General features: G+C 36.2%; 1 protein-coding gene and 1 long non-coding RNA gene across 4 annotated transcripts in view; one reads left to right on the top strand and one right to left on the bottom strand.

Moving 5' to 3' along the window:
- NBEA (neurobeachin) overlaps positions 1-18,784 on the bottom strand; it is a 547,470-nt gene that overhangs the window by 195,731 nt on the left and 332,955 nt on the right. For all 3 annotated transcript variants that reach the window (XM_073229196.1, XM_073229216.1, XM_073229206.1), the window contains exon 38: positions 16,281-16,405. In XM_073229196.1, the coding sequence (XP_073085297.1) occupies positions 16,281-16,405 (125 nt within the window). The remainder of the gene's footprint in view (positions 1-16,280; positions 16,406-18,784) is intronic.
- LOC140847841 (uncharacterized) lies at positions 8,223-16,274 on the top strand. Its single transcript, XR_012128033.1, has 3 exons — positions 8,223-8,327; positions 13,626-13,693; positions 16,012-16,274. It is a non-coding gene; the product is annotated as an uncharacterized lncRNA (long non-coding RNA).

Raw genomic sequence — 18,784 nt, 5'->3', positions numbered from 1 at the left:
AGTTTCCTTAAGCAAGTAATAAAATAAGTCATGGTTTTCAAAACAGCAGCAGACTCACAGACTCCAAGAAGGGACTAGTGGTAACCAAAGGGGAGGGGTGGGGAGGGAGGGAGAAGGGGATTAAGGGGCATTATAATTAACACACATCATGTAGGTGGGACACAGGGAAGGCAGTACAGCACAGAGAAGACAAGTAGTGACTTTACAGCATCTTACTACGCTGATGGCCAGTGACTGCAATGGGGTATGTGGGGGGGGACTGGATAATATGGGTGAATGTAGTAACCACAATGTTGCTCATGTGAAACCTTCATAAGGCTGTATATCAATGATACCTTAAGTTCAAAAAAAGAAAAAAATAAGTAATGTTTTTTGAAAGTGATATCCTTTTTTTTTTTATAAAATGGTACAAACGGCCAAAGTGAAACACACAAAAAAGGGCAGAAAAGCGGAAACGCAGCAAAAGCTGACCTACCATTACCATGTTAATCGATGTAAAGGTTAGAAATTTCAAAGCACTTGAATCCCGCATGGATTTGACTGCTTAACAGATACATCAGCATTTACCTTCCAGCACCCGTTTTGGGAGGTGATAATGAATCTAAAATGATTTGAACTGCAAGTAAATTACATACACGAAATATAGCTAGGAAATACTTCTACTTCCTATAACTTAGGTTGGAGTTCACCCTGGAAGAAAACACTGTCATTTGCTGTGTGACTAGGACACAGGTTTCAAGGAGAAGCATTAGCTGGGAAAGTACCGTCACGTCGCACTTGGTGTGACGGCTGGATTCCTGCACATGGGAGCCTGATAAACTTACGTGGTGTGGGTGGACTGTAGTCCTAGGGGATGTTACGGTACTGTGTACTCATGCAATTACTCTCCAAATCCTGTCACATGTTTGGCCCAAATTCTCTCCAGTTAGGCCCAATAGAGGACTTCCAATAGCTCATGACTGCCTGCTGCCATTTGCTCAACCCCTTTCTTGGGAGCGCATCTGGCTGCGTGGGACTCGCATGAACATGAAACAGTGTTAGCCTTTTTTTACAGCTTGCACATTTTTTTGTCTGTGACTCAGGGTGAATTCTCTGTGAAAACGTTAACAGACTGACTCAAAGGGAGGACACAGAGGTGCAAAAAACACGTGTTGAGGAACACAGTCATGTCACAACAGCACGGTACAGTGTCACTGGCTGAGATGTGCATGCAGTCTGTCATCCTAGGTCTTCCTGAATAATAGCATTTAGAGAGCATGGTTCAAATACGGCTGAACAGTATAACAGACTGTTAAATATGTATTTTGAGAAATACTTCAGAGACAAATAATACTATTGAAAATCCACAGTACATGGGTGGTGAGGAGAATTATATGGTTATATGTGTTCTTCTTTCACTGGCCCAGAGGTCATTCTTTTTTCTGGAGTAAAATATCAAAGATTTATTACTAAATGCTCCAAAACCTTATGTTAGTTTTATTTGGCTTTTTGGTGATATAAAGCCTGCACAAAAGGAATCTTTTGAAGGTTAGCTATCTTACTGTGATTTGTTTGCTTATTGGGCAGTCACTTAATTTGAGAAACTCAGAGACTGTGTCATCTGAGAACAAAAGAGGAAATGCAGTGATTAGAGAAGTCTCTCTTGAGGTCTTAGTGGCCATATGTCTCCTAGACACCTTCAGCTGGATATTCCTAATTGCACATTTTCCCAGCTTAACAAATCACCCCTTGCTCCTTCACCCTCCTCCTCTTTTCATCAAGCCACTTGCGTGAGCCCCCAACCCAGGACCCATGCTGTAAGGTGATGCCGCTGCCAGCAGCATTCTCCTCTAGGGGGCTTCCCCGGCTCCCCTATTCCCAGCAGCCTCCACACTTACGTCCGAGTGCTGACACAAACAAAGCACAAACAACACAAATAAGTTGACAATATTTTCCTGCTTAATGCTATTAACTCCTCCCAATCAACAACCCTCAATGCAAGGCCTACACTATAGGATAAAATCTAAACCCCTTAGCCTGGCGGATCGAGGCCTTTTGCCCTCTCGCTACCAGTTTCTGCATTAACTTCTCTTACTCCCTTACCAGCAGTACCGGATCTCTTAGAGTTTCCCAGATACGTCACGCTGCCCCACACCTCTTTACCTGTGCTGTGTTCCTTCCTTCCTCCAGTGGTTGGCTAATTCCTACTTGACCTTCGCAACTCACCTCCTTCATGTCCCAGCCCACCCCTCTGTACCCTCAGCTCACGTGGAGCCCAGCCCCACCCTGCGGGGGCTCTCGGTTACCCGGGGCCGTAGCCTCACTTTGCAGCCCCGGTGCCTGCCCCCCATAGGTGTGCTGCGGACATTTGCTCAGGTGCAGCTCAGGTCTACCCATCCCGGGGCCCTTCTCTGATTTCTTCAGTAGGTTTGTGTGCTCTTTCCCTTATGCTTCCGCACCCCTCCCAAGCCCGGCCGCTGTGGTAGTTACAGGTATTAGAGGTGTTTCCTCGCATCTCCCCACAGCCTGGACGTGCCTGGGTGACTGGAAACATGCTCCTGTCTCTGTGTTCTCAGTGCTTAGCACGCTGCCTGGCACAGGGCAAGCCCTCCTGAACATGGCATGAAGGAATAAGCTGAGACATCAAAGTCCCGGGATATCTGAGATTCTTGGTGGTTTGCCTTCAGTTTGGAGTAAAATATTGAAGGTTGACGAAGGAATGCTCCAAAACCTTATCTTGATTTTAGGCAACTTGGAGAATCTAATACAAAAGGGAATCTACACAAAAGGGAACTTTGTTCTTTACATGAAATAGTCAATAAAGTCTTTAAGTATGAAACAGGCCGACAAAGCAAGGTTTTATATCACAGTCATGCGTAATCCGCTTTGTCATTAAAAAGAAAAGGTTTACATTACTCCTGTGTTATTAAAATAAAAATCTACCGGCATAATAAATGTAGTCAAAAGAATGTGAGCTCTGAAATGTACATTAAGCTTTCTATTTTATATGCTTTCATTTTAATGCAGTGAAACAATCATGTCGTTAAAAGGTATATAGTAAACTAATCCATACCAACACACCGACCTTATCATTCCTGTTGAAGTATTACCAGCTTGAAGCTCAGTAAACTTGCTGATTTTATGGTACTGCACCAAACATTTATCAAAATTAAAGTGTATGGGATCCAAAGGTGCTTTTCAATCACAATATCCTTTATGAATTAGAGTTCCATTCATCAAAATTACAGGCAGAAAGAGGTAAGGTCTCAAAGGGCTGTCTCATTACAAGGCTTATAAACACTGTCCTTAGGAAGAATTGGTTTAACACCCAACAAATCAAAATCTGATTGGGAAGAGAATTTATTTGAGATCATCTATCTTCAAAGACATGCTGGACTGCGTGCACTTCTTGGCCTCTTTAGCCATTCATCAAGAAATTAACAAGCGAACACCAGGAACCACCAGAAAGCCTTAGACTTGAAAATGTGTGTTAATGTGTAAAGCTGGGAAAGAGAGACAAATGCGTTTATTTTCTAAGAAAACACCTTGGAATGCCCTAAAATCTGAAGGGTTGCAGTATAAAAAAATGCCACCAAATTATATATCAGTGAAGCCAAATCCAAAATTAGATTATTTTCCATATCATGTTACAAAAAACAAGTACAGAAAAACAGTCGATACACATTAGATTTCTTAGTAAATACATATGCTTGAAGCTCTGTATGTGAAAATGTTATCGAATATAGAACATTGTATTATATGAACCTAAATTAAGCTCCTCTTCTATAAAATTTCTCTTAATAACAGGATCAATGTGAAACAAAGTGTATTTTAAAAGTGAAGTGCCTAGTATCCTTATTATACTCTCGTATTATTACTACTGTAATTTTATTATCATTTTGATAGCTTTGTTATTTTAAATAAGCATAAGTTAAAATACAGAAATGACAAATTGGAGACATGAATGTATCTTAATAATATTCAGGGAATATGTCTATCTGGACAGTCTGGGCCACCAAGGCTAAGATATTATCTCAATTGCCCATCATGCTCTTTTCTATTGATAAGTTAGAATGCTTAACTAACATAGTGCGAAGAAAATAATACAGAGTAGTTTATGTCTGTTTAAGGAGTTATTTATAGTCAACTCTAAAGCATCGACATTAACAAAGAAGGAAGTAATTTACAACAATAGGTAAGGCACCAATCATATGGTGTGTGGGTCTAATGCACAAAGAGAAAGGACATACACCCAGAACAAGCCAATTTAGCATCAGCTTCTTACCAATTTTATGGTATTGTCGTTATTCATTGTGCATTGAGTATGGAAACATGGCTTTACTTTGTCATTTGTTAAAAATGATATATGTATGTATATGTGTCTGTATTTCTACTTATTCTATATATATACATATATCTACTATGTAAGAATACATTTTCAGTAGTATTTGATCTATACAATTTAAGTGCTTGGTCTGTGACTCAATGTATGGTTTATTATTTGATCTCACTATTTTACAATTTGGCCTCTTCACACTTATATTCCCCAATAACGGAATGCTTCTGTCCCCAAACATGTCACACTGCTCCAAACCTTTACGTCTGACATACGTAATTTCTTCTAAATGGAATTCTCTTGCCCGCTCTGCCTTTCAGGACTCAGTTTAGCTGAGTACCATCCCTTCTCTGTATGAACTTTGCATCTTATAAAAAGGAAGTCAAAATATATTATCATTATTTGTTGATTTTTTTCTGCAGTTTTTTTTTATTTAGGTATTCTTTTATTAGACTCTAATTTTCAGTGTGTCAAGTGTCAAAGAAAGTGGCAATCAATCATTGTTGAGTGGACATGGAAAACACAGACATACTTCACATATTAATCATTTTATGAGAACGGCACTTAAGTTACTTTATGGTGTGTGTCTTTTTACAGTTTCCTCAAAAATTAAGAAGCTGGACTATGGTGATTTGCGATTCTTACTTTATTTTTCCCACACACATCATTAAGAATATATATTTTAAAGATATTCAGACCAATCTCTTCAGTTTCCTAACCTGTGACAGAAGAATAAGTATTTATCAACGGACCTCTCACAGGATTACTAGAATGTTAAAATGAGACAATGGATGTTAAAATACTTCGGAATGTGTGAAGATTATTTACATAATAAGCTTTCAGAAATGTTTGTTAAAATTTTGGTAAAATTACAAAGACAAGTTAGCAAGAGAGTCTTTAAAGAGTTGATAAGTACAGAATTTGAAATTGAATGAGAACATGGTTAATGCTTTATTGCTTATAATAATGCTGCTGCTGCTATTAGAATTAGAAAACTCAAATCAGATAATGCGTGTGTCTAAGGTCTTAGCACAGTGGCTAATCAACAAGGAATTCAAGAAATAATGGTTTCCTTCCCCTCAGCTGGTTGTCATGTATAAACTACTGCCCTTCATTACAAGGGAATAGGAGCCATCAGCCCCACTAGACTGGGCGCTGGCTGAGGACAGGAAGGACGGCAGACAGACAGATGCCACGAAGCGTCTGCGAAACTGAATGGGGTGCAAATGGCTTACATGAAAACCAGTTTTCCTCCAGTAACCAAATTATTCATTTTAAGATATTATTAAATAAAAATTACATAAGCATCAATGTATTTGGCATGGTTTTGGAATTTATAGCTAGATATCTTAAGAATATAAATATTCTTACTATCATGGGTATTTGAGGGAAAAGAACTGCTTTCTCAACAAGTTGACACTAGAATTTGCTTTAGAGAATTACATGGATAATGCATTTAATACACACTTCTCTTCCATCATTGGAAGGAGATGGAAAGAATAGAAATTCAGTCTATTTAATCTAAACGTAGTATCAGGAAATCCTAATGCTCTTAAACACCTGGAAATTAGTTTCATAAGATGGCATTCTTTCCTTAAGGAGAAATTCTTTTTAATATACACTATTTCACAATATTTTTAGCTTATAAAATGTGTTTTGACAAAATCTACCCCTATGTAAGCAAGATAAAATGCTGCAACTCATTTTCAAACCTAAATACTTTTTAAAGAAATATTAATAACATATGAATACTTTGGGAAATTTTAAAATAAAGATTACTTTTGCTCATTAAAGCTGAAGTCAAAGCAACAAAAACCCTTACAAAATAGTGCTTTTAGGAACTCTATATGATACTATTTAATTTCCACTAAAAGGAAAAGACTTTAAGATAAATATACCTCTCAGCTAATTATATTAGATCTGGTGACATGATCTCATACAATAATATGTATGAATCAATCTATTACTGAGAAATATTGAACATTTCAAAAAAGATGAAAGAATGCTTCTTGTTACATTGAGGAACCTATCACTCAAAAACATTTTATATCAACCTTAACATATAAAAGCAATAGATCCGTACATAGAATGAACTTTACTTCAATGGTCTTTTACTGAAAAGGAAACAGTTTTCTTTGCAAATAATTTAAATTTTTTGTTTGACTTTACAGCAGGACACAGTGCTTCCTTCCTTAAGACACATAAATGTGATGATCACATAAAAGGAAAGACCTACTGAAGATTAAAGACTAAAAAGATCATCTTCTGTAGAGAACAGGATTTAAACAAACAGACAGACTTTGTGGTAGAAAAATCCTAATGGTAAAAACCATTAGTGATACCGAATAAAAATACTATTAGCAAGAATGGCGAGAAATCTCAAGTAGCTTTTTTCTCTTTGATACCTAATGATGAGTCAGGAGCCTCATATTATTAGAACAAAATCATTTTATGAAGCAAGTATTCCATAAATGAAATAGACTGCTTCTAGTCAAATAGAAAGTTTCTATTTGTTCTTTCAAACACATTTTAAGTAAAAATCTGAGTAGTTATTGACCAGACTTAGTAAAGACAGATAAAAAATCTGAACAGTTCAGACATCAAATTTCTCCTTCCTTAGTTGCGAGTATTTTAATCTGAATGCATTGAATTTAACCATAGTTTTCACTCCCGTTCATTTTTGTTGAGAGAGACTATGTTGAATAATCCATAATAGATATTATGTATACTATCATAAAATTAAAAACCCAGGATCCTAGCTTCAAGTTTATAATGCACTTGATTGAGAAATGGCAATCCTTACCTGCAACAATAATTGATGTTACTTATGGCCCATGTTAGCACATCATTATATCACGTATAATTAGCACACAGAGTCCTTTGTGTTTTTAATCAATGAGGAACTCACATAGACTTCTGTTTTAAACTAGACAGAATCATTATAATATCTGCAGGTAGGCTGTTCTCTGAAAAGCTTGAGGCAAATATTTCAGTGGTAGAGTAAAACATAGAAGTAGCAAACATGGGCATTAATTAAGATGAAATGTTCACTGAAATTATTCTGAGTGGTAAAATGTTATTCACATGAGTTATGCTTGTAAACGATTTACTGGACTGTAGGAAATAGAAGAGGAAAATGGCTACCTAACATCAACAGTTATTGCTCAGTGGAAAAGGACATGAAGGACACTCGCAAGTAAAAGAACGGGATCAATATTAACGTGATTTTCATTTCATGCTTCCCCGACTCCAGTAAGCTGACAATATACTCTGATTATGTGACTGCCTCAGAGTAACACAGAAAAGGTTATTAGAGCAAGAGGTGGAAATGGAATGCACTTTTTATATTGACAGGCCTGCTAATAGAGTATACTGATTCTCAAAGACATGCAATGCATTTTTACAATTTTGTTCTGACAACAAAAACAGAATTTCAGTTATACCTAATTCAAAATACACATATGTAAGTGATCTTTTTTAGAGCAGACCAACAAAGGGGATATTCATAAACAGCATTGTTAAACTGAAAAACATGCAATTAAAAGGGTGTAAGAAAATACTATTGCTTTTAAGTGCAGCACTATGTAAGTGTGAAATGCTAACTTAATAATATTCTTAAGGGAGTGCGAACGTAGAAAACTGCATTCTACGCTCTTCAAAGGAAATTTGAGAAACCGCATTTTAAGAAATATACATGATGATAAATCTAGACTCTGCATCTTAGACTGGATATTACTTGGTAGGGTTTTGATGAGCCATGAAGTGACAGCATTTTTAAATATTTTAAATAGGATTTTATTATGTTAAAAAATCACATGGCATACTTAGGGAAAATTACTAGAACAGAATGCTCTAAACGTCACAAAGAGCAGAAAAGATGCATTATTCATCCCTGTGACTGTCTGAGTACAGCGCACAGTGTTTGGTTCCTTATGTTAAAGTATGGTTTGAAGAAAGACCAGCATGGAATAAACATCAAAATGGTAAAGACGGCTATCTTCACATGTTGTCTGTAAGTGATTTCTCCCCTTATTTACTTCTTTGGCTTTCTAGATTTTCTACAATGAACATGTATCTTTTCAGTTAGGAAGGAAGGAAGGTAGATAGGGAGCGAGGGAGGAAAGAAGTGAGAAAAGAAATGAAGGAAAGAAACCTTGCTTCACGAGTCAAGAGAAGGGGGTGGCAGAGGAAAAGCAGGATAGAAGGAAGTAAGTTCTTGCAACTCTTAGAATGAAGGAAAGGGTTAAGTGGGCGGGGCTTCTGAATGGGGGCTGAGGGAGGGCGGGGCCTGGCTCTGGTCTCCGGTGGCACCGTCGGGAGGAATGTTGCTTGATTCTCCCTTTCACAGCCTGTCACAGAATTCAGGGTGGAAAAGTAACTTTACAACTCTGGGAAGTGGGGACAGGAGATGCTTTGGGCAGGTAAGCGACTGTCTCGGAGACAGGAAGGAGGAGGTAATGAACAAAAGTTTCTCTTTGATGAGACAAAAGATGGAATAGCTGAGAGAAGGGGCTGATACAGTTACTTGAAGTGCCTTTAAATACACCCCAAACATGAAAAATGTATTTTTATAAGTGAAATGGAATGCATATCCTGTGAATGACACTTTGATCTGTATTGATACATCTTTATGGATGACAGGCTACTAGAATAAGCTAAAATTCAGTAGGTAAACTTTATAATGGGGAAATGTTCAATAATGCTCTTGCAGTTAAGAAAATTCCAAATGTACCTATAAAAGGACTCTGTAGAGTAAGAAAATGGTACTTAGATCGAGTTTTTGCTCTTTCTAGGACTTCTTAGTATGGTACTTAATTTCTATTGTTGGTCTTTTTCTCAAAAAAAAAAAAAAAAAGCCTTGAATGGCTCTATTGACAAAATCCTTTACAATACGGCTTCAAACAGCCTGTCCAGCTTCAGACGCCCCACGTTACTCTGTGTTCCGACATAAAGCACCATTTTCTGTTCCCTGGACACGTATGTTGGGTTGTACAGTCCCTTTCTCCACAGTGCCACCATGTTACATACTGGTTTGGGAAGATCTCCATTCATCTTTTCAAGTTTGGTTAAAATTTACTTCTTCAGTTCAGCAGCCCTCTTTACTGAGCTCAGATAGCATTTTTAATACACATTAGTGAAAATATTTATCATGCTGTAATATAATTATTTATAAATGCAATTATGTGTACACTTACTAAAAATTAGTCTAAAACAATATGTTAGATTATGAAATTCTAGGTCACTTGGCATTAAGTCCACTAATATAATTTTGTCAGTTCCTTATCTTTGACATCCTTTGATACTCTCAGTGGGAATAAAGTACAGACATTAAACAAAAAAAACATATTTCAGAATTTGAAAATACCATTCTTATAGACCTAGTCCATAGAAATCCAGTCCTTCAATGCTACTACCAAAAATGATAAATGAATATGATTAAAATGCCGTGTGTATACCTTGAAATTAAATAAAAAATAGCAACTGCATAATTACATAGAATTGTATTAATGGGGATGCTTTAAATGGCATAGAGAAAGGATATGATTCCTGCCCTCAAGTGGTGGTTTTTCTATTTATCTCAGGATATCAAACATCTAAAATTAAAATATTGTCTATAATCTTCACCAAGTGACCTGTGCACCATTTTGAGGCCGTTCAAAGGGGTAAGTTAGGCCCTTTTAGGCGGCCGTGCCTTGGTAATTTCAGTTACTGTCTCTGCAGCCCCCTATGCACCTGGCAGATTCCTAATCTCTCGGGACAGTTCATCAGTAATCACTTCTATGAAGCCGACTCCAACCCATGGGGCTCCGAGATGCTCACTCTCTCCCCTGTGGTCCTTTACGAAGCACTCCTTCCCTCCACGATAACTGTTTCTTTCTTTCCACTAGGCCAGGATTTTTCAGCCTTGGTACTAGTGACATTTGGGGCTGGCTCTGTTGTCACTGTCAAGGGGAGCTGCTGTGTGCAGGGCGGGGCATTTCTGCAGCATGCCTGGCCTCCACCCAGCACACAGCAGAAGCACACCCCTTCCTCACCCTGGTGGGGAAGGACCGCACCACACCACGTGCTATTAGAAGGCGGACTCCGGGACTGAGCGTCTGAAGCCGGTACCCAGCCAGGCACGGCATGTAAAAGATATTCAATAAATGCTTTTAAACTAATAAAACGACTTCGTTTCTTTGACTCTGTTTAAAACATACAATCTGAAATTTCGGGGAGTTGCTACTACAAAATAGGTTGCTAAGAAAATACTATATAAAAACATAAAATGCATTTTAGGACATTTTATAACTTAGCATTTATATAATCTGTTTTAATTATTTTAAGAGACTGTAAAAGCCATAATGTGACAAGGTATGATATTAAAATGGGACACTGGCACCAAAAAGGGCTGAAAGATGGTTCTCTGAATGTCTTTTTCTCTCTCTTTGAAAAAAACTACATCATTAAATTTTCAATAAAGTATTTTAACCATAATCAGGTTATGGAGATTCCGGATATGGAGAGTCAATTAATAATAAGTCAATTAAAATGGAGCTATCAATGAACAATAATGACACATTTGCTAGTGTTTCTACATAATACAAACAATAGGTTAAGTTAAAAAAAATCAAATCTTTCTCAACTATAGTAACTGTAAACTTAAAAAATCAAATCACAGAATCTGATAGCCCCTCTCTAAGCAAATGTCAAAGACACACTGGTATTTTTTATTCTCAGGGCTTTTCTTATTTCTGCAAGTAGCACGTTACAGTAGCTATGCATACACCATCAAAACTAATTTAATTCCAGATTCATTACAGAGCTGCTTTTTATTCATCAAGGTCATATCTTGATGGCTTTCCAAGCTTAGATAAATCAGGTGTTAAGCAGACACATCTCTGAGGAACCAAAGGATGCACTCATTTGCAGTTCTCAGCATATCTTATTATTTATTGCAAAGAGATGACTGATTAACTTTGTCATCTTCTCTCCATGTATTTTTTCTTCCGGCTGAAGCAGCCTGCCCTATTCTGTGACGCCTGGTCAGACCGATTTAAGATGATGTCTTTGATCACAGACATGGGGGAGCCTGCAGCCTTACGCTTTGATGAAACATTGTTCCAGTATAATTTTATGGAAGGAAAACAGAGTCCTAAATGATAATTGACAGTCAACAAAGACAACCAAACTTATTAAGATCTTGACAGCATGATCTTAAAGCACCAGAAACACACCGAAAGTTGACTAGTCTAGGTTTGGCTTAAAGATATAAACAATATAAAAACCCCTGCTCCTTTCCAATCATTTCCTTATTAGGTAATTTGCCCTGAGGAAGAAAATCCTGCAGGTCAGAAGATGAATTTATGAGTTTTAAAATATTTTCCTTATATTCTTCCATTGCTATGGAAGCATATACTTGTAAAAGCATATCATCTATAAAATCCCGGGTAATCAATTAAATTTGTACCTGTATAAGATTTTACTCTTAGAAAACACCAGAATAACACATTCAATACAAAGAAAATTAGAACATTAAACATCAGAGAAAAAAATTACATGCCTCTAGGTTTTTATTAATCACAGTCTAACACCAGAGGCTGAAAGTATATCAAATCACACCAAATCTTTTTGCACATGACAACCTCATAAATTATTCAACTCATTAGTATTACTAAGAGGCATAAAAAACTCCATCAGTGTTAAGGATGTTTTTCAACCAGAAAAGGTCAACTAAAAGTTTTAAATAATGAGATAGGGGAAAGCTTCTCAAAATAAATATGAATTATTGTCATCTCCTGGAAAATATATCCAATTTTGATTATTTGCTCATTTAAAAGAAGGCAATGTTAATATATTTGTTTTGAAGCTTTAAATAAACTGCCTGAAAAAATGTCCAAATTATGGCTAAATGTTTCTGCCCTTCACATGGAAGTTTAACTATCTTTTAATCTAAAACACTTGATTGATTTAGGGAAAAATTAAGTGACTCAAAACATTTTTGTTAAAACATTAAGTCTGCTAATTCACTTTATAGGTTTATATTCTTGAAACATAGTATACTACAGCAACACAGACCTGACCAATGCTCAATTCCCAGGGATTGCTTTGATGGCCATGTAAATATTGCCTATTTAAATAATTTAAGATCATTCCCTCAGCTTTGTTAAGATCCTGAAAACTTTGGTCACTGATTCAAATACTTCCAGCCATAATGAAAGTTCCATTCATAAAATATTCTTTTGTTTCTAAAACAATTTTGTTGCCACAAAGCGGATGAGTATAAACACATTTTTTGACCAATGAGTATAAGCAGAGTTTGTGTGCATTTAATGCTTAACTTTTCAGATAGAATTTATAGGGAAACTGGAATATTTATTTAACATAGAGGAAGGAATAAATTCAATTTTAATTTGTCCTAGAAGCTTCCTCAAATTTGTAGGTTTGTGCTATAAATATACCCCTTATCTGTCTACACAAAACAAAATGTTTAATCACTTGGATGGTAGGCCACACACTGCCAGACTTTAAGGTATGTAAGCGATGTTTAACTGGTCAGATGAGGGGGTGAATTTTTTTTTTACTTCTATACAAATGTTCTGGCAATATGTGAATACAAAATACATTTTCAATTAAGTTTTTCAACATCTTTTTTTTATGGACTAGTGTTTGTAATAGTTACTGACATTTACTTCCTATTTCCTCTGAAGAAATACTTCTTACATAGGTTAGAAGGCACGTTAACAGTTTGGAAGAAAATACAATAATACTCTTTCTCTCTTGGTGGTTTGTAATTCCTCCATCTACTCTCTGTGCAGATACTTCAGGGAGTACTTTCTACTCATCCTCTCTGCATCCTCCATATTTTACTCCTATTCTACCTACTTCCAGAAGTCCACTGATGTGACCTGGGTGAAGGCTGAAGGTTCAAGTGGTGTCCTCTAGAATTGTTTCTGGGGGTGGAATTGTTTTAGTGTCTCTTCTATGTTTTTGAATTGAATTACAGCTGATACACAGTCTTATATTAGTTTTAAGTATACAACACAGCGGTTCACCAGTTACCCATATTCTTAAATCCTCACCCCCTCTAGTGCGGTTACTATGTGTCAACATGGAAAGATGTCACTGAATCACTGGCTATATTCTCCCTGCTGTACTACCATCCTTGTGACTAACTTACATTATGATTGGGAGTTTTTGTGTCCCTTTATCCTCCCTTCCCACCTTCCCATCCCAGCACCTCCCCCACAGTAACCACCACTTGCTTCCCACTCACTTCTCAGTGACTGTGAGTTTACTGCTATTTTGTTCATTTTGTTTTTGTTTTTAGATTCCACAAGGACCAGTGGTTTCCATAAATAGAGGGGGATCGGAGAAATAGATGAAGGAGATAAAGAGGTACATACTTCCAATTATAGAATAAATTAGTCACGGGATGAAAGTACAGCATAGGGAATATAGTCAATAATATCACAATTACAGTAACAGATGGTTAAGTATACTTATTATGGTGGGCATTGTGTAATGTATATAATTGTTAAATCCCAGTGTTGTACACCTGAAACTAATATGTCAAATATACTTTGATAAAAAAAAGAGAAAAACTAAAGAAATAATTGAGATAGTTCACAAATTAAACATAACAAAGTAAAGCATCCACTTTTATAGAGATCCACAAGAAGTATTTTTCTAACAGACTCTTTTTTAAGGCAACCTGTAGACTGCTGAATGTGGGATCATGGGGATAGTACATAACTAAGCTTTTGCAATTCAGTATCACTAATAATATCCCTCTAGCCTAACCTCCCTTACAAATTATCTCCCAATGTTTGTATTTTCAAATTAGATGGATTCAAGATGAACTGGTGAGAAAATCTGAATTACAGGATACAGGAAAGGAAGTTTTCATAATTTTAAGTTCATATTATAAAGCATGCCACTTTAAGTAGATATTCCTAAGAATCTCTTCTACACAGCATAAAGATTATATCTCACTTAAGTTGGTGCTAAATACTTTAGGTGCTGAAGTCCTTAGGGGATCTATTTTGTTGATTAAAGAAATCCCTACCATATGGGTCAACTGTAACTTTTTTTCTAGTACATTCTTTCCTGAATTTACTTTTACTGTATACATTTACTTTGTAACTTTTATCGAATGTATACTAGTTTCATAGGAACCCTCATGTATTTATTTAGTTATGCTTTGAGCCTTACTAAGTTATATCAATTCATAGATGATTTATAAAGCAAAATTTAAAAGCTTTGCACAGTTCTTAAAAATTAGGATTAAATATTTTCTCTGTTCAATCCATCAGGAACATGTATAATATTACATGTTATACCTATGGTAAATTTTAAGACATATGGCTCACTTTTTTACTCTCGTAATTGAAAATGAACAAAACCACAAGTAATTATAAGGACAAAAGTGATTAATAACAAAAATATATGGACAGTGTTCATTAACGGTATTTGCTGAGTGTGTATGCTTTATAAAATTCTGATATCATTCAAATTTAAAATTATTAGAGCATTTTATTTACAATAGCCAAGAAATGGAAGCAACCTAAGTGTCCATCAGTTGATGAGTGGATAAAGAAGATGTGGTACATATACACAATGGAATATTATTCAGCCATAAGAAGAAAACAAATCCTACCATTTGTAACAACATGGATGGAGCTAGAGGGTATTATGTTCAGTGAAATAAGCCAAGTGGAGAAAGAGAAATACCAAATGATTTCACTCATCTGTGGAGTATAAGAACAAAGGAAAAGCTGAAGGAACAAAACAGCAGCAGACTCACAGAACCCAAGAAGGGATTAACGCTTACTAAAGGGCAAGGGGCTGGGGAGGGTGTGTGGGAAGGGATGGAGAAAGGAATTAAGGGGTGCTATAGCATACATAATATAGGGGGAGCACAGGGAAGGCAGTACAGCACAGAGAAGACAAGTAGTGACTCTAAAGCATCTTACTACGCTGATGGACAGTGTCTGTAATGGGGTGTGTGGGGGGGACTTGATAACAGGGGGGATGTAGTAACCACAATGTTGCTCACTGAATCCTGAGCATATGATTGTATATCAATGAGACCCTAATGAAAAAAAAGCTAAAAAAAATTACTAGAGCATTTAAAATGGGTAAATAGATTAAATAGTAAACAGCAATCTAAGGTAGCAGCAGCATTTTAATTAAATTATGAAATATATTTTGATATTTACTATTTATTTTACATTTTATAAAGGACAACTTAAGGTATGGTTTAATTGTAGGGTGACTGTGCATGATACCTCAAATGTGGGATAGTCTTTTTCAGACTTTGTTTATAAACCATTGGAGGACTGGAAATGTAAATGGACATAAAGTAACAGGATTTATTTTATTTTATTTTTTAGACTTAAAAGAATAGGATTAAAATAGAGAATGTCATGTGATGAGATTATCAATAAGACATTCATTTCAGTTAAATACACAAGTATGTGCATATATATATATATTCAAACAGTATACATGTGTGTATATATTACATAAGATACACGTATATTCGCAGTGCACACAGGAGTGCACACATACACACACAAACCAGACATACAAATATATAAGTCTGAGTACCTGATCACAATGGTATTTTTTTTTTTTTACCCTTGGGTCTTGATCACTGAAGTTTGAAAGACAAAAATGAAAAAGAAACTAATTTTACTCTGGTTTTATTTCAGGCAGTATAAGACGGATGTTGTCAGTCAATATCAACTCTGCAGAGTCTGTTAAACTCTTAAAAAGAAGTTGAAGGTCTAAGATACATCAAGTGAGGGAAATATTGGGTTGGCTAAGCGTAAAGTAAGTGATGCTGAAAGATAAAGCAGAACATGGTATTTCTGACTTACGGAGAATTCCAAATGCTAGTGAAAAAAAAATGACTTCTCAGCCACAGAGTCACCTCCCACCTACAAATATTTCAGTGCAAGAGGCACTGACTGGTACTAACCGTACTCTATGGCGGCTTTGAGCAATGCTTCAGCGTGAGTCGAGCCGAACGCATTACGAACAAATCGTCTCCTTCGACGAAGATCATCTTCCCAGTAATCCAAACGCCAGAAATCATGCAATTGGCTAAAAGTGAGAAAGTAAAGAAGCGGTAATCACTATTAATAACAATGTGTAACTGAAAATATACTTTTTTGTGTGTATAAAATTAAAGCTTTATTTCTTTGGTCTCAATGGAAAATTAAGGAAATTTTTGAGATATTTGTATTTTACAGTTATGTTTGTCTTCATATGTTTTTCTCTACAAATGAATAAAACTGCAAATAGTAACGTTCTCCTATTTTAAGCATTATAACACTCAGCTCTTTCTGCCTCACAGTGTCCTTCCTGCTCCTGAAAACATTAATAATGGAGAGTTTAGTAACAAATGCAGCATCAAATGGTAAGTATTAATGGCACAGTTTGTATTCTTTCATACTGTTTGTAACAAGGCTTGTAAATCACAGGCCAGACCTCACCACCAATAGTTTGCAATTTAATGACCACAGCTTCTTAGTGGACTGAAATAAGAACGATAAAATATCGCTCACTAGGATTTGGTGGAACAATGATTAAAATAATGTGCTGAAATATTCATTGAAATAATTCCCTGCTGCCTACAGCGACCTGAGAAAAGTGCAATTTTATCCATTATTAATAATACTAAATTAGAGCTGCAAAAAATTCCAGTATGTAGTAATTGTCTTGGTAAATTATTATTCTAACACTAGCAGAGCTCTTGGATGATTTTACAGGTTTTAGCTAATATAAACAACTAACAATCATGGCCCTCATCAGGTAATACTGGCTAAACCATCTTGTACTCTGACCCAAAATTAAAAATCCACAGGATACTTCAGAAAATACTGAAATACATTCACTCTGTGTCACTGAAACATTTCATGACATCATATTCTGTTTTCAATTTATTTTTAATACACACTGCTTTTTAAATGTCACTGCTTGAGAAGTCTGTTTTCCCATAGACAGTATTTGGAGTAATAAACTCAACTGATAACATTTTGATTTTCCCAAGCAGCACTATTCATAAAAACAAATAAAATGCTTTCATAGAAGATGTGATATTTTTGTTTTGGTATATTTTATTGTTTTGGTAATATTTTATTACAGAAGAATACAGTGTTTGATTAAGTCAGGAACTGTTTATGTTTTACTCATCATTGTATCTCTAGCACAATGGCTGGCTGAATGTAAAAGGATAAAAAAGATACATCATCAAACATTAATCAAAAGAAAGTGAGAAGAGTTATACTAATATCAGATAAACACATTCTCTAGAGGACATAAAATTACTGGAGGCAAAGAAGGAATTTCTTTAAGGACAGAAGGGTCCATCTACCAGGACATTCATCCCTCATGTGCATGCACCAAACAACACGGCTGCAAAATCTATCAAGTGGAAACTGATAGAACTTTAAGGAGAAACACATAAAGGTACAGCTATCAGGTGTGTTTATACCCCCAAATGAGAAACAAACCAGATTTCCTTCAGTAGGTAAATGGTTAAATAAAGGCGGGACATTCATACCATGGACTACTACTCAGCAGTAACATGGAACAAACTATTAACACACACAACCCGGATGTATCGCCACAGAATTACACAATCAGAAAAACACAATCCACAAAGGTTACATACATGATGATTCCATTTACATAACACTCTTGATAATGACAAAATTGTATAAATGAAGAAGCCTATCAGGAGTGGAGGAAACATGAAGTCAGGAGGAGGTGGTGGTCACTGTAAAGGAGCAACATGAGGGATCCTTCAGACAATAGAGAGGCTCTGTGTCTTGACTGTATCAACATCCTAGTTGTAACTATATTACGGTTTTGCAAGATGTTATGACTGGTGGAAACTGCGTAAATGGTACATGGGATCCCTCTCTGTCAAACTACATGTGAATCTACAATTATCTTAAAGTTCAATTGTAAAAATGTCCTCATCATATCAAGACTTCTATATACAGATGAATTTTCTATATACTCACAAATACAGTGTAATACAAACTTATTTTATTACTTTCTAAATTCGGTATCCTATACTTCCATCACATTTATTTACTTTTCTTGATGAAAAACAAACTTTTCCTCCCCTAGTTCTGTTCCCAAACAATTCTGCATAAAGAAAAATATTGGACGCCTACTCTAAGGGTTAATTTCTGTCTCAATTTGGGAAGCGTCATGTACCAAGGTTCAGTCAACCAGCAAAATTTATGGGCACCCTGGTTGAGAATATTGCCTCTGAGATAACTGAGATGTGGGATGGTGTTGGAGGGTAAATGGTAAGGAAGGCAGTACTTTTCTCTCTGCTTCTGCAGGAGGATGACGCAAATGGGAGCAGCGTCCGGTTCTGAGAGCCAGCCACTCCCTTCTGTACTGGACAGTCACATAAGCACCTAACAGCTACTGACCAAGCTCAAGGAATAAATGACAAAGTAA

The sequence above is a fragment of the Manis javanica genome, chromosome 1 (genome assembly GCF_040802235.1).
Source record: "Manis javanica isolate MJ-LG chromosome 1, MJ_LKY, whole genome shotgun sequence".
Classification (NCBI taxonomy): domain Eukaryota; kingdom Metazoa; phylum Chordata; class Mammalia; order Pholidota; family Manidae; genus Manis; species Manis javanica.
Note: the sequence above shows the minus strand (reverse complement) of the source record. Positions and strands in the feature narration are given on the sequence as shown.